General features: G+C 37.9%; 1 protein-coding gene across 1 annotated transcript in view; it reads right to left on the bottom strand.

The window, feature by feature from the left end:
• Positions 1-8164: 8164 nt before the first annotated feature.
• Positions 8165-25826, bottom strand: part of Chsy3 (chondroitin sulfate synthase 3) — a 220363-nt gene continuing 202701 nt past the window's right edge. The window contains exon 3 of the mRNA XM_038330970.1: positions 8165-10592. Within this exon, the coding sequence (XP_038186898.1) occupies positions 9030-10592 (1563 nt within the window). The 3' untranslated portion in view covers positions 8165-9029. The remainder of the gene's footprint in view (positions 10593-25826) is intronic.

Genomic DNA, 25826 nt, shown 5'->3' with positions numbered 1-25826 from the left:
CCCTTGACTGCTGCCAGTATGATATCCAAATTGGACAAGAAAAACACAAAAGAAATTTACTGCCGAATTTTGCCAAGACAAAGTAGGAAAGTCTTTCAAAATTTCTGCTTCACAGAAAAGTCTGTCAGGTGTTTTAAGCTGAATATTAATGCCCAAACATTACAGAGGAAACTTGGGGTGACTGTCCAGGAAGCCACATATCTATCTATCATTTAGCTTTGCAAGTTGCTTGCGTGGTACTTCCTACTTTTTGAGGTAATATCCTTCTTGGGTCTCTGATGGAGTTAAAGATTAGATAGTTATATTACAGTTTCCCTTAATTATAATAGAAAGTAAGTTAGGTAGAAAACTTTGGACTCACCAAGATAGATAGACAGTAGAATATTTTCTCTAAATTTGTCAAATACTCATGGACTAAACATTGTGAATGTATTTCTTACTTGATAATTTTTCTTATTGTATATAGTTTTGCACTGTTAGAGTTAAAACCTGCCTTTTTATTTAGACAAAAAGGGGAAATAGTGTGGGAGATTTGTCCATACAACCGATTTATTGTGCCAATCATGTAACCTTGAATCAAAGAATAGAATCAACAACTAGCTGACTGAGATTAGCCATAAAGTTCTTCAAGGACTGAACAGGATGGCTAGAGAGGACAGGAAGAAAGGAGGAAAGCTCTGGGGAATTTCGGGGGCTGGTGATTTAGGAAAAGGGTGAAGAGAGGGTCAGTAAATTGCTTCCATTTCCTTCAATTTATCAGATCCTAATCTCAATTTCTGTCTCCTGAATTTTTAATATACTGGAACAAATTAGGTAATCATTGCATCTGAAAACCACAGTAATTTAAAGATAAAATGCATGGTTTTTTTGAGCAGAGAATGCTCAAAGAAACTGACTCACCAAAGAACTTCGTCTACTCAAAGAGTGATGTTGCAAATTGTTTAAGAATATTTGTTGTTTCAAAACAATTTGACATTTTCTCACATGACTCTGTCAAATAAAAGTTTATTAAACATAATAACAAAATAAATTTAAGTAACATCCAGGAGCCTAGGAGGGTGGAAGCAATGAATAATATATAAATAATGTCACATGTTTGATACTGCAGATTTTGCATCTTAAGAGCCCATGAACCTGAGATTTTATTGCAGAAGATAGGCATTATTTGCTTTGAAGTCTTGTAGGAATTTGTCTGAGTCGCTTTTCAGGATACACTATTTCTCTCTTTAGTGAGGTGCTGACTAATCATTAACTGATGAGTTACAGGCTATATTAAATATCTATGGGAAGAATTTCAAAATTTAGAGTGAAAACAAAAAACTTTCTCAATATCTTCAAGTTTCTGAAGATTTCAAAGAAATCTATTTGAATGAGATCATTCTACTGCAGGTTGATGATAACCAATATCCATATCATGGTTTGAACAAAATGAGATGTTATTCCAGCACACAGTCCCAAGTAATATGTTAGTATATATTCAAGGAAAGAAATAAGTAGGGAAGAATTAAGAGGAAGAAGAAGGGATAGCATGTTACAGTGTATCTGTATTGTGCCTGAAGTGCTGACGTCTCTACAGATAGGTAGCATAACAGGAGGACACTCCTACTGCCTGAATTGTTCTTAACTGAAGAAATGTGTGATTTGGATATGTTGTTGGAAGATGAAGGAAATTCATTTAGAATGTATATAATCCCAAATCAAACTTGGACACTTATATTTTGGATAACAATGAATTTTTGTTTCTGATTAATTTTGCTTGTCTATAAGGTGGGAAAAGTGATGTTTATTTATATATGATGAGGCTTAAGGGAGATAATTTTTCATAAGTAAATGTGTGAAGTAAAATGCACAAAACATTAGTTGCCATTATATAATGTTAAATATTACAAACAAATTTATTTGCTTTTCCTGGTTATTAAAATGAACTCTCATGAAATAACAGAGGGGAGAAATGTTTGGAGTCAAGACAACTTTGGTAGATTAACTCCATGTTAGCTAGAGAACTAGGTGTGGATAATATCAATGCTTTATGAACAATGACTGTTGGAGCCTTAAGCTTATTAGAAGAAGTCTGATTGTCTTATATAAAATATGACAATATAAGCAGTATTAATATAAAGAAAACTATGGTAGCTATATAAAAAGCAACTTTTTGCCTTCTTGGTCCAAATGTAATAGTATAATAGTACCTTATCAGAATATATATATATATATATATATGTGTGTGTGTGTGTGTGTGTGTGTGTGTGTGTGTATACGCACACACATATATATACATACATGTGTGTGAGTGTGCATATACACATATGTACACACACACACACATATATATATATATACATAATGATTATTATTGATATGCTTACTTTGCAAAGGCAAAAAGCCTCTAACATACACATTAAGATTTATTCATGAAATTCATTTTTAAATGAAAAATTAATTTAGTAAATATTTTGATGCAGTACTACTTCTATTAAATTTAGGATTTAATACTGAACAGATTAATTAAGGAATGATAAGCATTTGAGGGGGATCAAAGCAATCTAGCCATCTCTGCCTTCAGTCTCTAGTCTAAATGCTCACTGGGGTATATAAAAGCTGCTGGGATTCCAATTAGCTTCCTAGGAGAAGCAATGCATTCTAGCATGTGTTCAATACTCCAGGATTGCAATGAAGAAAGTTGAAAATATCATATGAAAATCAACATTCAAGCTCACAATACTATCGCCTCAGACTCAGCATGAGAAACTTGTCTAAATTGTATAATTCTTTTATCAAGTAATTCCTGGGTGTGAAACACAGAAATGTAAGTAAAATACTGAAACAGAGGCAGTTTTAAGCATGCTTAAATGTCATGGGAAATATGAGGGAACAGGAATAATGAAAACAATACACCTCACTACCACTCTATCTTTAATGTTTTATTTTCCTTCAGTTAAGCTCTACCTTAGAAACAGATGTTGGAGCAATTTAGAGGAGTGGGGATAAATTTTAGTGTGGTTGTGGTGATGGAAGCTTACTAGAGTAGGCATGGAGTGTACTAGAGTAGGTATGGAATGTTGATGGAGGTGGAAGCAAACCTGAAGGTTGGTGTAAACAGAGTATCTTCTTTCCCACCGAACCAGTTTCTCTCCGCTTTCCTGTTCCCAAATAACTACTGAGAGGCTTAATATCAATTACACACTGTTTGGCCTATTAGCTCAGGCTTATTATTAACTAGCTCTTACAACTTAAATCAAACCATTTCTATTACTCTATATTTTACCATAATGCTTGTGACTTGTTACCTTTCATCCTGCTTCCCCAATGGCTACATGACATCTCCTCAGCTCTGCCTACTTCCTCTCTCTTTCTCTGTTCAGATTTCCCATCTGGCTTTACTGTGCTAACCCATTGGCTGAGACAGCTTTATTCATCAACGAATGAAAGCAACACATATACAAAAGAACATCCACATCAGGTTGTGGTATTTATTTTCATTTTTTTACATGAACTTTTGGCAGTTGGTTTATTTGATCAATATCTACTGTTGCATGTCTTCACTGTCTTAGAGTTTTACTTTGTAATAGTTGTGCCAAAATAATTTCTCAATAAATATTTGCTAATTGGTTAATGTGGTGGTTAGCTTGAGTGTTGGCATCTTTGTTGGTTCTGCTGAGTGTTTGTGTTCATGTTGGAAGTATCTCTTTTCCTAACAGGGCCACTTCATATAAAATTTTATCAGTTCAATTTCAGGTGGGCCAAGTTCTCTAAAATGTGACAGTAGGTTCCCCAAAATGTGTAAGTGTGCATCATCATACATCAACAAACTCTCTGAGCAGTCTTGTCAGCCTGTAGAGCTAATATATTGATTGACTTCCATTGTTATAATACCTAGTAGGGAGCAGAATCCCACACTTTGAAAATAAATACCACAACCTGATGTGGACGTTCTTTTGTATATGTGTTGCTTTCATTCGTTGATGAATAAAGCTGTCTCGGCCAATGGGTTAGCACAGTAAAGCCAGATGGGAAATCTGAACAGAGAAAGAGAGAGGAAGTAGGCAGAGCTGAGGAGATGTCATGTAGCCATTGGGGAAGCAAGATGAAAGGTAACAAGTCATAAGCATTATGGTAAAATATAGAGTAATAGAAATGGTTTGATTTAAGTTGTAAGAGCTAGTTAATAAGATGTTAGTGGCACGGCAGATTGGGACAGAAGAAGGAAATTGACAATTGGATGGAAATTGGAGTTGACACTAAAATGTCCTGGCAGGCGGGGTGGTTTCTGGCTCAATCCAGATGCGGCTTGTAGCCATCTGGGGGAATGAATCACTGGTGGTGTCTCACAGCATCCTCACCATCTGTCATGGCGAACTTGGCAGCACGCCTGGCATCCGAGTGAGGCTGTGGGACCACACTGGCTACAGAGGCTACACCATGCCCTATTGATGTCCCTGAAGGATAAAGAGACTGTCAGTCAGCATCGAAAAAGAAATCCTCTAATACTGCATGCTAAAAATGATTAAGATGTTGAGAGGAAGTGGGCAGGGGAAAGGAGGCAAGCCAGCAGCAGTTAAAAATCCTATCATCCTTGAGAACATCACCTTGTCAGTTTATCCTGAAACATTCCTCAACTCAGGGTATTGTCTGAAAATGGTTTGCCCTTAGTAATTAAGCATAAATTAGAAAGGAAGCTCAGAAATCTCTAGATTGCTAGCGGAAGAGCTGCCGCTAGAGAAAAGCACATCAGCTTCCTATAGTGGATGGGACCACAGGCAAGTGTCAGAAAGCAAGAGACAGCAGGAAGACAGTGGTAGCCTTACTACATAAGCAGAATGCAGAGAAAGCTTTGTTTCCACCTTCAGATTGTATCATCAAGGGCAGTATAAAGCTCCAGATATTTCCTGGGCTACTGCAGATTTTCATTTCTGTATTTATCTATATGAACCAATTTCCTGTTGGGTAGGAGAGACGAGAAGCAGAAAAATATCCATCCAGTTCAAGGTCTATGTACAGTATTCTCCCCAGGACACTGTAATGATCCCTCAGTGAATGAACTTCTGAACAATCAAGCTCATCAAAAGGAACGAATCCCTTTCTTAGAAGTAAGTATTAGGTGTTAACCTGGGCCACTAACCAGTGGCTCTAGTCATGGTGCTGCTGCCTTGGGCCTTCTTCGGCTAAAATGTTACTCTTCTATTTGAGTTTCTGGAGAACATATATTTACTCGTTTGGATGATAAGCACACATTTGAATATTTCATTCCTGTACTTAGCTCCCAAACTATTAATTATTAATAATGGGCTCAACTCTTAGATCCAGAAACATTTTGTTAATGACAGTGTGTGTGTGTGTGTGTGTGTGTGTGTGTGTGTGTGTGTGTGTGTGTATCTTAAGTCTGTATGGTCACATGCTGACTTTCTTCAGTGGTAGAACACTTTCACACTTAGTTGACCAGGATGAAGCAGGAAAACAGCTGCTGGCATCAGACATTTTCACATCTTTCCTTGCTGAGGTCCAGTGGCTTATGTGCAGGTAAACAGCAAAATGATAGTCGTTCCCAGCAGAGCTCCGTACAAAGGATCCAACAGAGTGGGAGAGGATTATGAAGCTAAGTGGAGGCTACAGCAAGCTTAGCTCTCTCCAGAAGAACATTTGGCAAAAGAAGCATGCTCAAGTGTGGACTACCAAATGCGTCTCTGGTAACAGCTGACCTTTGCCCTCCATTGATTTTATCTCCTGCCAATACCTGAGAAGTCATGTTTGGCAAAGAGCCAAGGCAGACACTTCCCATTGGAACACCCTTTAGTTTAAACCTGCATTCCATAAAGTCCCATAATTGATGAATACCTCCATTTCTTCTTCTATTATATAAGATATTCAAATAATCTTGAGAACTATTATGAGGATTGTACTTAAGGGGAAATTTTAAGTAAAATGCATTGCATGTTTTTGAGTGAGTGATCACTCATAGTGGTTTGGAAGGACCATGGAACATTTTAGGGTGATGTTTGTAAATAATCACAGATACCCAAATAACAGAATGCTCTGTTTGTATTACTGAGACTACATATATTTTTCTTCTGACCATATTCACATTGTGTTTTCTTAAACTTTAACACAGTAAGAAAACAGATACCATGTAAATCTACAAACTTAATTTTACTAACATCATGACCCTTAAATCGTCAGTCAGGAAATATAATATTGCCTGAAAAGAAATTGTCAGAAACTTATGTCAAATTATATAACCAATGTTAGATGTACTTATACTAGTTGGTCACGGTAGCGTGCTGGTTTACAGCTACGTTTAAATGTGATCTCTGCAGCCCTTCATCTCATCTGTACAGGTCCATGAACTGAAAATGGTTCAACCCTACGCAGAGACCTATGTGCACCTATGGAACGGTGAGAGCAGCAGAAATAGTCTTCCCCAGGGAAGAGCACACCAATTGGTTACCCTTTACAAAATGCTCAGGCCTGAAACCATAAATACAAGTAACCTTACACAGACTGAGCAGGTTATATTTAGGAATATATGAATATAAGACATATGCATGTAACAACAATTATCCAAAAGAAATGGCCAGGGATTTGAAAGAGAGCAAAGAGGGTTAAGAGAGAAGGACGGGAAGGGGAAATTATGAAATTATAGTCTAAAAAAATAAAAGCAGCAAAATAATAATTGAAATGCTGCTTTGCCCTTGGTTAACTCTACAATATAGAGTGATTGAAATGTGGTGTTTATGTTTATTATTCACTAATATTCTCTTGTATCACTCATTATGTTGAAGACAAGAGTAGACTCGAATACTCAAACATTAACTAACCATGATCAATTGATAATAATTATCCAAAATGAATAACTAAATGTTCATACATTTCCTTTTTTAAGAAAACAAAATGTGCACAAGAGCTAAGTTATGTAAGGTAAGAAAATAAGCTATGAAAATAAGTATTGTGCAAGCCCAGGAAAACATCAGAGCAGAGATCAATTTTAAATTGCTGGCCCTGTCAAGATAAACATTTTAAAAGTGAAAATGTCATTAATTCCTTTCTGGTGTACTTAAAATGATTAGGATGATATGTTTAGGCAGAAAACTTTCCCTCCTGTTTTGCTCAATACTAAGTAATGTTATTTTGAAGCCCTGGGAAGACTTTCAGTAAAAGGGGTTGTTACCAGGCTAGGACCCTTCATGCTTGGTGCCCTTGTGGCCATGTGTCACAAATAATGCCAGCCATTTGTGAGACTCTCTCTCCAGCTGACTTTGATGAAAATTGTTCTTGTTTTTGGTGAAAAATGAAAGTCATTTTCTTTACTTTGCTCATAAGGGTAAAATGTAAAAGATAAACCTTTTCTTCATTAGAAGCTGAAGACAGGCATGATGACAGACATGCTCTGGTCAGCACTAGGAAGGTCTAGGTGGAATGCAGGAAAGCCAGAGAGTTGCCAATGTTGAAATGTTTTGTTTGATTTTGTGTACATGTGTTACCTGTTTGCAGAATGATTTTTTTAGAACACGTTTCATGAGACTTCCTTGCGTAAGTTTATAGGTATTCATTCTCTCCTACATTTCTTAAATATGACAGTTTTTCTAGCAATGATCTCATAGATTCAGTTAAAAGCAAAACTGTAGTGAGAAATGAGATATTTCCCTAGGTGGTTTTTTTTTTTTTTTTTTTTTTTTTGGTTTTTCGAGACAGGGTTTCTCTGCAGCCTTAGAGCCTGTCCTGGAGCTAGCTCTTGTAGACCAGGCTGGTCTCAAACTCACAGAGATCCGCCTGCCTCTGCCTCCCGAGTGCTGGGATTAAAGGCGTGCGCCACCACCGCCCGGCCTCCCTAGGTGTTTTTTTCATAATTATAAAATTAATCTTCTTTATAATTTCCCCCAGGATTGTTCTAATTTTATAGAACTTTCTAAGGCATATTTTGAATGATTCTTTTGTGGTTGGACAAATCCTAGTCTTCAGAGACAGAGAAGAGAGTAGTCTCCTTTCAGATGGTGGATTACTGAATCAAGAATTTATTATTGTGAATCACTTATGAAGGCTGGGAGTAAGGCAGAACACAATACACTTCCCATGATCCCATTGTATTTTTCCCATCTAGTGAAGTCAGAATATTTTGGTGAACACTACTTCAAAAATTTCATCAAATAAGACAGAAAGGAAACAACAGATCTTTGTCAATGTTTTTGAAAAAGAATACGGTTATACCTGTGTTTTATTATAAATAAACAGGTTCTGTCATGTTTTATCTTCTTGCCAGCAAATGAAGGACATTGTTTCATAAAGCTTCTAAAATGTACATGAATATTTCATTAAATCATATTTCCTTGAGAAAATAAAGTTCCTTCGCATTTGTAGCAGACACTTGTGAGGAGTTCGTAATTGTAAGACCAGGGTAGCCAGTACCGGTTGCTCGTGGAACAGTACTCCTCAATTTTTAAAACTTTTTCTTAAAAAATAAACATACAATCATAGGTGTTCATTTACTTTAAAAATTCTAACGATGAAGAAAATTATTGTCTATATATTTAAGTCCTTGTATAAATTACAAAACTCAAGTGTATGTCACAGAGTCCCTTCCCCATAGGAAGCATAAAGCACTTTTGTGGTACCTTTCACCAGTAAATATTTGTATCACATTGAAGTTGACAAACAAAAGAAAAAGTCAATATTGCATCTTTAAGCCCTAAGAGAACATTCTTCTAAGCTGTCTCTTGTGATGAATGAGCTTCCAAGGTCATTTGATTGCCATGATTTAACTCAATCTCAAAGAAAGTTATAGAAAAGTAATACGTGTATTGACTTCAGTGGAACGCTGACTGTGAAATATCAGTGAACTTCAGACTCTTCTTGCTTGAGGTCAACAAACACCCTTTGGAAGACAACCAAGAGTACTTTAAGACCAGAGCGACAAAATAAAATTATATCAACAACAACAATAACAATAACAATAAAATAACAATAATAAAATAAAAATAATAACAGCCAACACTGAGGTAAACTCCCCTTTCAAAAGGCAATAAGTGTTGCCTGGACTGTCAGGAGAGAGTTCGATTGTCCCTGATCCCCAAATGTTTTTCTAACCAGAGTTCAGCCAGTTGCATGGTTGAGGCAAAAGTACTTGCTTTGGATCCTAAGCACATCTTATACTGCTTAGGGTCCAAGTTAGGATCACAATGAACTGGATGGAAAATGTGCACCACTCCTATTTCTTGACTTCTGAAGGGTTGTAAGCCAGATAGGATAACTTTATTGTAGAGATCTACATCTTCCAGTCCCCAGCCTTGTATTGAGGTATCAAATCCACCTGCACCCAGTAGATCACTTTTGTAAATACAGGTGATTCCATAGCCATAGTCTCTCCAAAATCCAGTTTCCTTTGAGAATACGAAGTCATCCTCTGTGGGAGGATTTCCCATGTGGGTCACCTTTGGGTCATACTGGCTAAAGATGATGGGGAAGTATACCTGTTGTCCCTGAATTGTATTGTCTCTACATCGTTGGAGAAAGTCTCCTCTAAAGATCAAGTCAACATCACAAAATAGCAGCAACGTGTCGTTGTCAAACTGAGAAGAAGCCATTTCAAGACCACGACCTCTGGAAAACTCTCCCTTCATGGGAATCAGCATCATTTCTGCCTTAGGGTACCTATTCTGATAGTCTTGTATCAGCGCAATGTGCTTGTTGGAGTCTTGGCCAGAGTCCCCACTGAAAAGGATGATGACCAGCTTTACATTTTGCTTTGGGATAAGACATGTACTTTCAAAATTTTCCATGAACCTCAAGAAAATATCGTACCTGCCAATAAGGGGAACAAGAATGTGTACTTTCTTTTCGTTGTGCCCTCCCATTTCTTTGGCCTCTTGAAGAGAAGAGAGTATCTTTAGAGAGTTGGATATGAACGCTAACGACTGAGTGCCACTGTTTATACTCTCCACCAAGCTGTTGACATCGAGTTCCTCCATTTCTCTGAAGAAAGGCTTGCTAAATAATTGCTGAAGATAGGCGTGGCGCCTCACGGGTACCGTCAGTTTCCTCCCTTTGTGCCTTTTGTACAGGAGTAGCAGATCCAAAATGTACTCCACCCCATGCATGGGGTCGACCCTGCGGTAGCCATACTGAATTTCCTTGAAGTCTATGAGTCGGCCCCGACTCTTGGCATTCTCATTGATCATCTCCATTACCTGCAGGACGGTGTCATCCAGGGCTGTCTTTAGGATGCTGTTGATGCTCTGTCGAGGGGGCTGGTTCTCCGCAGCTGTGTAAAGCAGCTTCCCCGTCAAGAACTCCCACTCGATGACCTCATTTCTCTCCCGTGGCTGGAAGTGATTGAAAGAGGGCATCACCCCCAGCTGCTGGTCCTCCTTGCTCACTTCGCTGTTGCTAAGCTTACTCATGAGGGCGCTTTCCCGGTGGAGCTGGATGGTTCGGTAGCGGAGCTCAGAGATCTTCCGGCTGAGCATGTAATTATGCAGTCTGTACTGGTACGCAGGCCTTTTGTTCGGATGAAGTGTGATGGCCGCGTGGATTTTGCTGTTGTGAAGGTCTTGGATGTAACCCTTGCGGTTGTGCTCATAGTTTTCATGGAACAGCTGCTGCATCTGCAAAGCAAAGGCAACCAGAATGTAAGGTGGAAAGGAAAACGAGCATGATAGTTAAACATTTAAATGAAAATATTTAATAAATATTTATTAACATGGCACTATGTTGTTAATAAGCTTTATAAAATTATACTTATATGAAATAACAAGCTTTACTTCTAAAACAGATAAAGTTGAACTTATCATATATAATATGAGGTTTTAAAGTATTCAAAAATAGTGGGAGTAATTAAACCTACCTAATTACCATATCGGCTATATCATAGGTATCATTTCATGAAATCCACCCTCCAAGCACACTACATTATTATTGACCTCATCCTCCATTTTGTATCGTAGAGCCCTTGACCATAGTGTGTCAGTGAAACTTTCATCTCAACCCTACTATTAACAACCATTTTACTTTCTGCTTCTAATTAGATCAACATTTTTTTTTTTTAAAAAAATTCAACTTGGACTCAGATAACAAATGCTAAACACATGGGGGGGGATACTGTAAATCAATGGTTTATATATTTTCAAGTATTTTGTATCTTTATTTCTCCCAAAACCAGTCCCAAATCATTCAAATATTTCCATAACCCCCTAGGAGACCCTTAAGAAGGAAAGAGTTGCAGTGACCATGCTGTGGATATCTCTAAGAGGATGTTTGCTGAAGAGTAAAACAGGTCTACTGCTTGGCATGGCAGGAATAGGCTCTTCGTGAGATGAGCCTTGAACATTTACTGTCCTAGTATACCAGCTTCACTAAGAACGTGCTTGGTAAGAAGCTGATGTACACTGCTCATCTCAAGTTATATCCAGTTAGACATGATTGACAGCCTCCGAACCAGGAAAATTTTCAGCTTGTCTATAAAGAATTTACTAACCCCAAAACGTAAGTGAAGATACACATTTTTAAAATCAGTATTCAAAAGCCCAACTCACATTACTTCCTAGGAAAGGAGTCAAAAGTGTTCTACCACATCCACACAAATAAAATCTACTGGGTGAAGAATCTTCTCTAGCAAGGGCTGAAAGACTGATCTATGAACATGGTAATATGTCATTGAGAGTTATGGTATAGCTATGTTCATCTAGTAGAATAATAGTCATAGGTGTTCCCCTGGGCACCTAACCTATCTAGTCTCAAGTTCTTGATCTCATTAACAACATCAGTATTTCATCTCACAGAGGTGGCCTTAAATCCAATTGAAAAGTGATTATCATGTGCCACTATTGTACCAGTGTGTATATCTTGCAGACTGGTTATTATTATAGCTCACAAGGTTCATAGGGTGAGGTGGATTATTACTTTTCTCCTTTGGCAGCATGTATAGTACCTTCTAGCATTATGGATGCTAGCAGAAAGAAAGTAAGCTTCCTGTGGAGCCCAAGTCAGATTTCTCCATCTTCTATACTGAAAGCATGTGATGTCTTGAGGAACAGGATATTACCATCATGTTGTGGAGGGTAACCACAGCATTTAGGGATTTTATAGGACCCTATTAGTCAATGACTCAAAAAGAGGTAATACATTTCTGTACTGGTGGTTTTATTTGGTAGCATTTCGTATCTAGCAGGGGATAGGAAACATTTTCAAAATCAGCTCATTTATACATACTTCAGGTAATATAGAAATTACGATAGTATCTTCAATATACTTTTTATTAAGGGGTATATAGATTATTGTTCAAATTTTTTGCTTTCATATTTGAAGAGGTTAAATTTATTATTTAGGTTGGACAGTTAATCTAAGAGGTATACTTCAGAACCAACAGAGATTAAGTATTGTTGGGAGCTATTGGGGGCTGTGGACCCCAGAATCCTGAATTCCCTGTGAGTGGCTTCTTTTCCCTATGCTTGCAGCTGCTCTGAGCAAAACAACTTGTTTTCCTCTGCTCTGAGCAGCCTGCAGCTTCTCTGAGTACAAGACCTTGATGGCAGGCTGGTGGGTCTGCAGCTGAAAGATCCCGAGAGCTGGGGCGTGGTCAGAGCCCCATATAAGCTTCCCCTGAGCACAATTAACTTGGCATTCTTGTATCAAGGATGACTCGTGTCTCTTTCGTGTGTCTGTGTGTTTTTAAGTCTCCAGCTTAGTTCCCAGCTCACATACCATCTTGTGGGGGCATGGGTGCTACAGGTGTAGTAATGTATAGCCAAAGTACAGGACCGTTTCAGTTTTTTACAAAGTATACAAGGGTTTTTAACACTAGGTTCTGAATTGTCTAGGGAATTTCATAGTCAGTCTGTTTCATCCTTTCTCTCCTCTATACAAAGATAAAATGCCAACTACTTCAATGCTTATTGAAATTGCATTAACAAAGAAAAAAGCATGCATGACTTTTTAACATTGTAGCCTATCTAATAGGGAGTCCTTAGTAAACAATAATTACATGGAAATAACTATTCAAGGATGCAGCAACTTTATTTTGAAATTGTGGTTTTTTTATTAGGACTCTTCAGAGAAGGAGGATTGCACCCCCAGTTAAAACATTCCTTTATTTTCCTGCTCATCAGGGCACAATTTGAAATTTGGCTACATAGAGTGAGTGCTTAAGTATTTTATGTACTATGGCATATTAAATTACAAAAAAGGACATTGTGATTATTTCACCAAATTAAAGTTTATAGTGATTGAGTTAACTAATTAGAACTCTATTAAGAACAATGAAAATAGGGTTAAAACAACACGGTACATATCATATTACATATGGAATACAGCAAAACCTGAGAAAAGAATGTAATGTTTACACTTGAAAATTATGGGAGCTTGCTTGATGTGATATACAACTTATAGTTGAATTTGCTCATTGTTTTTTTAACTATCAGTTGACTTTGTGGCAGCACCATGATATAATAACATAATCACAACTGTAATGGTAACAATGGTTTAAGTCACCCACAACCTCAGTGTCCGAGAGGCTATGAGAAAAACTTATTATGAAAAGTCAGAAAAAAAAACAACAGATGTCCAAAAATGGTTTAATATGAACTATTGCAACACTTTACTATGTTAAGTTCCCTCTGCCTTTGAATTTATTAGTAATGGAAATATAGTTTGCATAATTTATGAAATGACCATAGATATGCAAAAGAAAAACCTCAAAATCCTTTAGATATACAGGGAGGAGTTGGGTATTTAAATAGACACAAGGTCAATATAAGAATAATGGAAAGCTGATTTATGAGATTTTAAAATGGTTATACAACTGTACCAGTTTACTAGATACCATTAAGCCACACAACTGCAAAATAAAAATTTCCCAGACTGTAAGTTATTTAAAAAGAATGATGTTGAAAAGAAAATACAACCAATTCTAATTTAAAATGATATTGTTCACAAAGAAAATGTGGGGGATTTCCATGGGTGGTTGAGGATGAGAAAGCCCATCAGGAGGCAACTGGTGACAAACGGCCACACAGGGCAATGGTCACAGAAGGCCATGCAGGGCAATGCTGTTGGTGAAAATTCCTGCAGACGGCAGAGTTCACAGAGAGCTAGGAAAAGAAATAGTCTAAAAATATTGAGCACATAGCCCTCAGTTTATAACTTGGGTGCAGACACTCACAAGAAAAACTCAGGTAGAATCAATCCCTGGATTCAACATCTATTTCAAAGAAATAGAAAACACCGAGGCTTGGGAGATATGAAACACATGGGAGGTTTTCCCATGGAACAGATGTAATTTTAGGCTGCAGAGAAAATCAATGTCTTGTCTTTGTTGAAATTAGCACATATAGAACTGTTTCTAACACACTTCCAAGATAAATCTAAGGTGATTGTCTTGCCTGGTTAAAAGTATTTCTTTCTGAGACAAGTCATTTTCCTAAGAAAGCAAAGATACAAAGTCCCAGTTGAAAAACCAATATAAAGAACTGCCACCTCCCTCAATCCCATAAAAAAATTATAAGCTATGGAACTGAGGAAAACATTTAGCAAACTAAGCAGAAATATAAGATAGTAGGGATGTGATGTTGAGAGGAGACATCAGCCTGTAGATTTAAACGTAAAATGTAAACTGTCACAGACAAGAAAACAAAGTGAGAAGGAAAAAAAGTAGGTCTCATGCAAGTGTAAGATACCAGGAGACACACTAAAGAGACGATTCAAAGAAGTGTTTTTGTGGCAGGAGGGGCAGTACAGGTGGCAATGGTGCTTGCTGCCAACCATAATGAACAAGCTAGAAGGAAGGAACAGACTCCAGCAAGTAGTCCATTGTCCTCTGACCTTCATGTTCACGAGCAGGTTTGTGTGCTCACAAGCACATGTGTATATGAACACACACACACACACACACACACACACACACACACACACCCGGGGGGGGGGATAAATAATTGGGGTACTTTTGTCTATTCTTTAAAATACATTTACACAGCATCCTTTGATCATACGTATTCAACAGTCCCTACCCCTAGCCTCCCCTACTGTCACACAGCATGTTTCCCTCCTAACTTCGTATCTTTGTATTACTATTATTAACTCCCTGAATCGAACCAGCATAGAATGTGTTAGTTAGCATAGGGACATTTCCTAAAGAGGTGGCCTTGTGACGAGCCTTTCCCCTACCTGTGTACTCTCTGCTACTCCACTCCCTTCCATAGATCCCAGGTCCCATATTCATTTTTTTGTTTATGGCTGGTTCTGTTTCCTTGCTATGTTGAACACAGTGGCAAGAAACACAGTTGTGAAAATGCAGAGGCAACAGAATACAAAATTTGGGGGAAGTCTACCCCCAGGAATAATGCCATCTTAGTTTTTGAGACGGACTCTCTCACTGAACCTGATCTCACCAATTACGATCAGGCTGACTAACCAATAAACCTCATAGATCCTCCTGCCTCTGAGCCCCACAGTTCTTGGTTTGCAAACCTGTGCTTCTGCTAGGCCTTTACAAGAGAGCAGGGGATCGAGACTCAGATCCTCGTGGTTGCACAGCAAGCACTGTACTGAATGAGCTATCTCTGCAGACTTCATTGCCCTTAATTTTAAACATTCTATCCAAGACACCAGCAATCTTTAGAGAAACAGACTTTAGTAACAAATAAACAAGAAAAAATAAGTAACTCTCATCAGAAGGATGAAAGGGGGTATTGAAATTATTACTGTAACATAAGGTCATGCTGATGGATATATACATAACATCATCTGCTCCATTGCACTTCTATCTATATATAAACCAAGGTCACTCATAGACAAAACACAGCAAAAATTAAATGGAACAGTGGAAATTTAAATTTAAAGAAAAAGAGATGTGCATTAAGGGTGATTTTAAAGAATCTAGAATGTTAAAACAAACACATAAAATGTAAAATACAGTTGACAGAAATTTAGAAAACAGACAGATCCATCTGGGAGGTCTGTACGTAGCCGGATGAGAGTCATTTCAGAAAATCAACAAAAGAAACAGGCAAAGAACTATCAACACAATCATTCATGAAAACTACCCCCAGATGCAACAGATAAAGGGCTGGTCTTTCCAAACTATAAAGGCTTATTTCCCCAAACCTTCAAGATGGACTAACTCATGGCATGTAAATCCATGAAAATTTAAGATCTTGTAGTAGAGAATATGCTGGAAGTCTGTTAGGAGAAGAGAAAGAAAAAGCTTAGTAACTTGAATGTCTTTGGACTTCTTAAAAAAGAAAAGAAAAAAAACCAAGATAATGATTGTTATGATTGTTTCAAAATTTGATGGAACAAGGATGTCAACCCTGAACTGCCTGTCTCAACAGCAGGAGATAATAAGGTCATGTCCTTAGTTCAAAAAGAAATATCTCTAGAACATTTCTCAGAAAACTATTAGCCGATCTGATTTACCAACAGAGGAAAAAACAAGAAAAAGGAAGGCACTGTCAAAACAGGGACATGAAAGACAAGCAAAATTAAACTGATTATCATGGAGAAGTTGGTGAGAGGAAACAACATGTATGTGTATATGTACATGACTGAAGATATTGTTTGTTTTTTACGAGGGGACATGAGTAAGATGTATTTGTGTAGAGTGAGAGAAGGCTCTACGTTGATTAACAATCCTGATCCATGGGAATCCAACTGGATGATTAACATAAAAATTATTTTTTCTTAGCAATTTCTTTGTAAAAGATGATGACCATTCCATTCATACAAAGATCTTAATAAGCTCATACGAATGTTGTAAAATAATTTAATTTTGAATTAATTTATAAAGATCAGTAAATGATTGAAAACTCTTTCTAAATGAAAAGGAACTAAGAGAAAAAAATAAACCCAATGGTTAATTGGATAAGACAGAAAAAAATGCTATCAAAAAACTTTATAAAATTGAGAGAATGAGAGAAAGAGGTTGTAGTAAAGAAATAAAAACTAGATGATGTAAAATAAAAAGGCTCTTAAAAATAGAAATAGTTTAATGAGTAAATCATTAGTTGGGAAAGGCAGGCAGTCTTGCTTTTCATTATAAATCTCAAAGCCTTGCATGATATTTCAACCACTTTGCATATAGGTTTAGAATAAGTGGATTTAAACTAGTAATTAATTGCATACATATAATTTTGATAAATATTAGGCACACCTGTCTTGTTAGAAAACTTCCTAGGAAAAGTGTCTGAATATTGCTTTTGGTAGGTGTCATTTTAAAATATTAATCTTGCCAACCCACAAGTATGGGGGGATATTTCCATTTTCTGCTATCTTCAATAGGGTAAGGGCCAAAGGTGGTGGATGACTACAAGGAAAGAGCTTCTTCCAGACACAGGTAGCTGCACATACGACCTCACAGTGATAAAGTCATGCACAAGATGTACGCTAGCTCACATCACCAACTCCCAACGTGAGAGGGAGGTGAGCGCCAAGTCCTATCCCTTGCCAAATAGCTACTAGCAACTGGTAGTTGCTGGGAAGGAAGAAATAGATTTAAGAGCACCGCCCTGAGGAGTTGATCACACCCCAGTGGAAAGTCCATACATCCAAGATTATATGGGCAGAACAATTTTGACTTAATAGGCGTTGCAGAGAGAATAAAAAGAAAAAAAAAAAGACAAAGTTGAGTGGGTAGGGAAGGGCAGCTATGGATCTGGGAGGGGTTGAGGAAGGTTGAATTTGCCAACACACCTTTTTAAAGAGTTCTGAAAGAAGTAATAGTTTTTGCTGTTCATATTGTTTTTAAACTTAGGAAATGGCCCTGGCATGCACAAGCACTATTTCCACCATCCATTTCTGCTATAAGGAGTGCATGCACTTGCTTTCCGGGGATCTTCTCCTCTCTTCCCCAGCCAATTTTCCTGTTTCACTTTCTTACATTCTGTCAGTAAAAAAAAAAAAAAAATCGCATCACAAATAAGGTCACCTTTACGAACCATGCAGTAGAGACTCCAATCGCCAGAGAACTCAGAAATTCTCCTCTTGCATTTCTTAATAGCTTTGACCTCCTATAGTCTAGTCTAGAAACATTTGCTATTTCTTTTCTATGGGGTTTTATATGTTCTGAATAAGAGACCTATTTCTATCTATTTGTCTCACCATAACTCAGTCAGTGGGTATACCTTGCAAGTGAGCTCTTAAACAGAAGCCAGGCCATCAAGGATGGACCTGGCCCTGAGGCCGAAGAACCAGAACCATGTGAACTCACACAGACTCCTTACTTCACAATGCTTTGGTTTAAACACTCTTCAAACATGTATGCCAAAGCATGTAGCCCGCAGAGCACTGTCAGCATTAACTAGGTTTGTCTGAAGTGCTTAGAAAAGTCCACGCCGTATAATAATTGCAATAGTAATCACATTTTGAATATACTCACTTCTGTGGACGTTTGCTTTTTCTAATGTTATTAATGAAAGTTTCAAATACGGAAAAAGAATGGCCTTGGTCAAATTTTCCTTAGAAAAATTTACATATCATTTGATTTATCACCTGAAAACTAGCAAACTGACAACTCATATCATGAAGTCTTTGGTGAAATAAAGGAGAAATGAGAGATGGCCATGACTGGGAAAGCTGGCTGTGAATATCTTTGATGCTCTCCATTAAGGACAGACAATGACATTAATTTTTCTCTAATAAGGAGAAATTTCCCTTAATTTATTTGTGCAAGAAAGCATTTCATTCTGCTGATTTTTTTCTCAGCTGTCACAACGCTTTTCTGAAAAGAAATGATCCTCTAAATTGCAAGCATTTGCATATATTTCTTTAATATAAAATTGAGAACAGGGGCAAGGAGGGGTTCTTTTACTAGGAAGTGGATAGTCCACAGAATGATTGCGAAAGCTTACAAGACAATAATGAATCATTAACACAATGTAAAACATAATCGTGACCGTGTATTAAAGACTTCATAATTTGCTCTGTGAATATTGAAACTTATTTCATTTTCTGTTATTTAGTTATATAATACTAATGACTAAATGGAGAGTACCACTGCCCTAATGAAAATGCCTAATGACGCTTCTTTTATTTTACTATATTAGAGAAAATAGAAGTCCTAAGGGGAATAGCGGTTTCGCCAATTAATGCTATTATTCTTCCTTAAGAGCTGTCTTCAAATATTAACAGAAATGTGCATAAAGTGTGTCCTACTTCTCTATGGGAAAAGAAACACAATGAAGGCACAGCTTGACTTTAAATCATAAGAAGTAATTTTAGAAAAACATCATTTAATTCTACAGTTATAGGAAACAATTTAAAGTTGTCATAGGATATACAGTAAAGAAACAGTCAAAATCATTGAGTTAGTGTAAGCATAACAGAATAAGCCCTTCGCACATCATTTATTCTTTTCACATAATTATAAAAATAATAGTACTTTGTGAATAAGCACAATTAATATGTGAATTCTGCTTTAAAAATTAACTGTTCAATATGGAGTAAAATTGCATGGAACAAAAGAATGAGGAACCCCCCACACACACACACAAGTTGAGAGAGTTGAGTAAGGTGAGCAGATATCAGTGTGCTGATTGTGAAATTTAATTATAGGCTATAAAATGCTGCCTTAGTTGGGGATTCTATTACTGTGATGAAATACCAAAGCAACTTGAAGAAGATTTATTTCATTTTATAGATCACAGCCTATCATGAAGAGAAGTCAGGGCAAGAGCTCAAGAAAGGGACCTGGAGGCAGAAACTGAAGCAGAAACTGTGGGTTAACACTGCATACTGGTTTGCTCCTCCTGGTTATCTCGGTTTGATTTCTTATATACTCTGGGGCCACTTGTCCACAAATGTCACTGCCCACATGGGCTGGCATTTTCATATAAGTCACCAACTAAGAAAATGCCCCTCAGGCCAGCCCAGTGAAGGCATTTTCTTTTCAGTTGAGGTTCTAGAGTTGACAAAACAAACCAAAAGAAAAGCAAACAACAGCACAGGCCCCCAGATAGCCAGCCCAGACGCTTGTTTTTAGGAGCATATGTGAATCCATCACTATCTCAGACAGCTAAGAAAATAACTACAATTCAAAAGTTGAAATAAAGTATTTTTTTCCAGTTTATTTATTTTTTATTAAAAATTGCCATCTCCTCCCCTCCTCTTCCCCCTTCCCTCCCCTCCCCTCCACCCACACCCCCACTCCCTCCCTCTTGAGGCCAAACAGCCATCAGGGTTCTCTACACTATGTTGAGTCCAAGGTCCTCCCAACTCCCCCCAGGTCCAGGAAGGTGAGCAACCAAACTGACAAGGCTCACACAGAGCCCGTCCATGTCGTAGAGACCAAGCCCATCGCCATTGTCCTTGGCTCCTCGGTCAGCCTCCACCATCAGCCACCCTCAGAGAGTCCGATTTGGTCGCATGTTCCATCAGTCCCATTCCAAGTGGACTTGGTGGTCTCCCATTAGTTCTGTCCTGCCGTCTCAGTGGGTGAACGCATCCCTCATGGTTTTCTCTTCTTAAAAGAGATTGTCACACAGTATATTAAAAGCAGATTTTGAAAAAGCTGTAGCCCCAAGGCTGCACATGTACAAAACATGGCAGTGTTTTGTGTCTCTTTAGTTGGGAAGTCCATCACTTTTAATGAATTTTAAATTGAAAATGTGAAGCAGGCAGCGCCACTTTCAGTCCTATGCACTTTCTTCATGTTTGTTTTATGACTTTAATTTGCTTAAAGTCATTTGTGTTTTTAGATTTTATTTTAAAGCCACAAAAGCTTAGATTTTTTTTTTATTTGAAATCATGTGGCTGCTACACCATGGTTTAAATTTGAGAATACATTACTAGGTGATATAAGCCAGCACATACACGTGCACGTGCACACACATACACACACATGTGCATGCACACACAAACATACACACACACACACACACACAGCTACTACCTGATGCATCCACATATTGGAATTATCTAAAGTAATCTGGTTAAGCAAATAAAATCAACAACAATGGTAGATGCCAAGAACTGGAGGAAGAAGACATGGGAGCTGATAGAGAGTGGATACAATGATCCAGTTTTGCAAAGAAGATTCTAGAGATCTGATATGTAACATGTGAATGCCCTTGCCGTTACAGAACTGTACACTATAAATGTGAAAAGTAGCTCCGTTTATTTTACATGGTGCTCTGATTCCCTGAAAGAGATTCACACCACGCTCTGACTAAAATTTGTTATAAGAATTTACATCTGGGTCAGTTGTGTATATGGGCAAGATTTCTCTCCTGAACAATAACAACAGAAAAGGTTCTTTTCAACCTTTAGTTGTTTCCCGCATTATATCTCAAAGAAAGAAAAAGATACCTTTCCAACCAGACAGAGCCGAGAGAGAGAGAGAGAGAGAGAGAGAGAGAGAGAGAGAGAGAGAGAGAGAGAGAGAGAGAGAGAGGACTGCTTTAGAGAGCAAGAAACAGCAGTACCGCTGGGCAGCCACATCAGAGCTCGGAGGATACCAGGGCTGTGGCTCTCCCCATACAGTTATGAAGCCACGGTGCTGTCACTTGCAAGAATCCCTTCAAATACAGTTACCCCGATCCATTTTAGGGTGAGGCATGTGCTAACCCTGTATAGTTTCAAAGAGAACTTGTCATTTGTTTAACTAGCTAGTTCATTCTTGGTTGAAATTCAAACTGTGAACTCACATGGGTGCCGTATGCCATTAAAACAGAGCTCATCTTATTTTTTCTAGCTATTTTAGTTTCAGAAGTTAAAAGACCTTAGAAGAAAAATAGTTGTCAGATTATAAGCAAGGTAACTCACAGCTATGCCTAGATATGAAGATTTCTATATAGTATATATTCAATACTGCACAAAAATACTTTAGCCACACAGCAAATATCTCACAACTGTTAACTATCAATAACTGTTGCAGACCTCTCAGTGAGGTATGTTCTGAACATCTGATACCTCAGGCAAACACAAAGAGTTAGGGCCATAAAGGGATGACCCAATCAATCATATTTCTGTTTTTAATAACTCATAATAATGCTATTAATGGCTTTAATTTACACATTTTGAATTTCCATGTGTTCCACCACAATTCAAGAATATTAAATGGGATATCAAAGAAATAAAAAATTGATAAGTTTTTGTGGCATGATGAAATTTTATGATGTCCTTCTCTGGGATAGGAATCATTCCTCTGTCCATCAGAGCCACACCGTATGTACCACCAGCCTGCCACTCTTTGAGCAGCTATATGGATTATGAGATGAAGCCTCATGGTTTTGTAATGTTAGTCTTCAATAGCACTTGTCCTTGACAACAGGCAGAAGGCACAAGAGCAGTGATCCTGGCCATAGCAGTTAAAGAAAAAGCAGCCACAAAGCAATTCCTTTATATGAAAAGGACTTTGACTTAGTAACGAAAGGGGAAAATATGAAGAAGTTGTTGAGATATAGGCTAAGAAAGAAACCTACCCATTGCACTGTCAAGAACGAAAAGAGAAATTTGTGCTTGTGCCACAACACCGTGGATGCTGAGCATTTATTATGATGAAAACAGCATGGGATCGTGGAATGCAACTCATCTGTAGTGCTGGATGTCCACTGTTGCAGTTCTTAAAGTGCATCTACCGAGAATATGGCAACTACTATGATCTGCTGTTAGTTTAATGAAACAACTTTCCCATTTATTAATTAAAACTATCCTGTTAGAAGTGAACTAATACTCTAGTAAACCTAGGAACAACCATGGTCCCAAAAATTAGTAACTGAATTTGCCCTATCATTTCTATGCCTTACTTAGCTGACACACATCTAGTAGTGCCATATACACACTTGCTGACACATAGTTAGAAATAATAATTGGTTATCTAAAATAATGATGTCATTTGGGGTCCTGCACCAAGGCCCTCTTCAGGGCTCGCATATGATGCTACAGCAAGCGAAACAGTACTTTTTACTTTGGGTATCTGAGGACAAACAAACTCTCTCACTCATGTGCTGTTACTTTATTGTTCTGCTTCTATTCTAATTCTCCTTTCCTACTTCTAATTCCTCATTGATTCTTCTCCACCTAACTTCCAAACTTTCTCCCTTACAGGAGCCTTGAAGCGATAAAAATGCTACAAGAGTTACCTCTCATTGGTCAAAAGCACATTCCTAGGGTAAACAAATAAGGAGTGAACCATTTACCATGGCAGCACAAGGGTTTCAAGGATTCAGGAATAAGACTGACCAGACCAGGGGGCACACCATACCCGATGACAAACTTTCAGACATAGGTCTGTGGTTAGCAGACTAGCAAGTGAAGAACTGGCATGCTTTTCTTAGGGTGCTTTGTGTAGCAACCTAGATTAGACATTTGTGATTCTGATCTTGTATATAACTCTATCATTTTAAACTTGCAACCTATTTACAAAAAGTTTTTTAGTCTAGTTTGAACTTGCACTGAGGTAAAAATGAGCTATGTACAGTTAGTCAGAGTAAAAGGAATAAGACAGGTTTTTAAGTGTCTGCAATGCTTGGCGGACAAATGGATCTAATTATGAGGCATGTCCTAGTATATATTCTGCATGTCAAAATTATATATTTAAATGAAAAGTCATCTTCCCGACCACCCACAGATATATGTGTGTCCATGAGATTGAGATGTAATCATGGTATTGCATACACACATACATGAAAATGCATGGTAATTTGAAGATATCATAGCTATTATCACAAACAAAATTACAGTTTTCAAAGTCAATAGCCCTGCAGGCCCTGACTGGCAGGTTTTCTCCATCAGAGAAAAATTTCTCAGGGGGTTGATATCTGAATTACCAATTGCTATAAGCTGTAATTGAGTCATGGCCCACAATAGCTTGTGAAAACATTCCTGACACCCGCTGACTTTACTTTCCAGGTAGCCGTTTAATTTTTTTCTTCATAAATTGTCAAGCAAAATCTCCCATTTACTTTGTCCTTTAGTGTACCCACAAGCCACAATAAAAGAGGTAAAAAGTGTCTTCAAGGTGCCACTCTGTAAACATATACACCTATCGGTGACAGATGTAATGTTAAGATAATGTCTGTCTTCACTAGTGAATTCATTTTCTTCTAAGTAGTCAGGGTTCACCATAAGAAGTAATAGACAATGGGTTTTAAGAGTTGAAATAGATAGAGGAGGCAGAAATTGCTTCCATTATTAGTTTCTGCTACTTGGTAAGTCTCTAGTAAGCATCATTAGCAAACTTTAGGGAAACTTGGAGAGCTGTACAAGGAGTGACAATATGTTCCACCTCCTAACAAATAGAAAGAGGGTCATTATTCAATGCCAGCAGGCCTATGTGCAGTTGGGCCTGCAGAAAGGTTTATGTTAAAATACATTCTGAAATAGAAACAAGATTTATTTTCAAGATTGTAGAGCAAGTATTCTGTGTTCATGATGTACAGTTCAGAGTTGCAGACTTAAAATACTATGGAGTAAGACACCTAGGAAAATACACTGCAGGACCATGTACACAGAAGATAGTCAGCAAAGATAATGGAAGCCAAGTGTGGGGTGACAGTGCATGCCTGAAATTCTAGCTCCCAGGTCGTTTAGCTCAGCGAGACTACATGGTGAGAAACTCTGCCTCAGATGAAGAAGTGAAGCAATAGGGGAAAATGGAAGGAAAGAGTGGGTGTGCTGGCAGAGGAAGAGATGGAACTGGCAAGGAGAAAGGGGGTCGGAGAATAAAGCTGCTGAGGCTATAGTAGAAATATTCTATTTTACATAAATGTGGACTACATAAAAAGCTGAGATAGGAGATTTGATCGAGATAGGAGATTTAATGATAAGGTGACAATTTATTCCTGCCTCTTTGCCTGAATATTATCGAAAGAGGATTTAGGTAATTCCTGTAATTCAACTTGCTTTTAGTTAACGTTTAGCACCACTGATTTGGTTTGTTTGGCAGCAGAGGCATATAGCATTGGTATCCTGGTGGTTTATCTGTACAAAACACCTCTGAGTTTTCTTCCAGAGACTTGGAGATCATGACCATCAAGGTGAGGAGAATTGAAGCAAACAGGTAGGCTTGGTGCTAGAATAGCAGCTGATAGCTTACACCTTGATGTACAAACACCAGACAGAGGTAACTGTGAATGATGCGGGTTTTGGAAACTTTAAAGCCTGCCGCAAGTAACACATGTCCACAAGGCCATACCTCCAAATCTTCCCCAAACATTTCCACCAATTGCAGAACAAGTATCAAACCATATGAGCCAATGAGGGCCATTCTCATTCAGATCACCACACCATCTAAGAGGATAAAATGTTCCGTGAAAAGTTGTATTCTATTATCTCATACAGGAGAGGCTTCTTCCTTCCAGGGAGAAAAAAAATGCCTTTCTCTGTTCCCCAAGCCACTGGTAATGTTCTTTTTTTATTTATACCATCCTCTAAAAAGAGATGCCTTTTACATTTAGAAAAAATTACTGCAGAACTATTTCTTGGAAAAGAGACTAGAAAGATATGAGTCATATGACTTTCTAATTGTAATCTTTCTTTAGACATATCAGACTAAAAAACTAATGGTATGGCTTTATGAGTTGAAAAAATGCAGTGCACTTCATCTTTGTAACATCCTTGCTACCTGCCCATCTGACATACCTCTCAGGACTCCCCCATAAACCTCACACCTGAAAACTGGGAAAGATGGTCTTTGATGTTGACAGCCTCCTTCTTTGGTCTGTTAGCTTTCTTTGGACCAACAATTTGCCCTGGAGTTGGTGGTCTTATTGAGCAGTTCATGATCTTGAGTTTGTGCTTTCATTAGCACACCTGTCCTGAAACAAAACTCCTGGCAGCTTGCCTGTCTCTCCTGCAGCTATAGCCATCCATGCACTTACAGTTATTTCGTTTCTAAAGGTGTCATTTACTAC

This window comes from Arvicola amphibius, chromosome 5 (genome assembly GCF_903992535.2).
Source record: "Arvicola amphibius chromosome 5, mArvAmp1.2, whole genome shotgun sequence".
NCBI lineage: Eukaryota > Metazoa > Chordata > Mammalia > Rodentia > Cricetidae > Arvicola > Arvicola amphibius.
The sequence above is the reverse complement of the archived record's forward strand: the minus strand, read 5'-3'. Positions and strand labels throughout refer to the sequence as shown.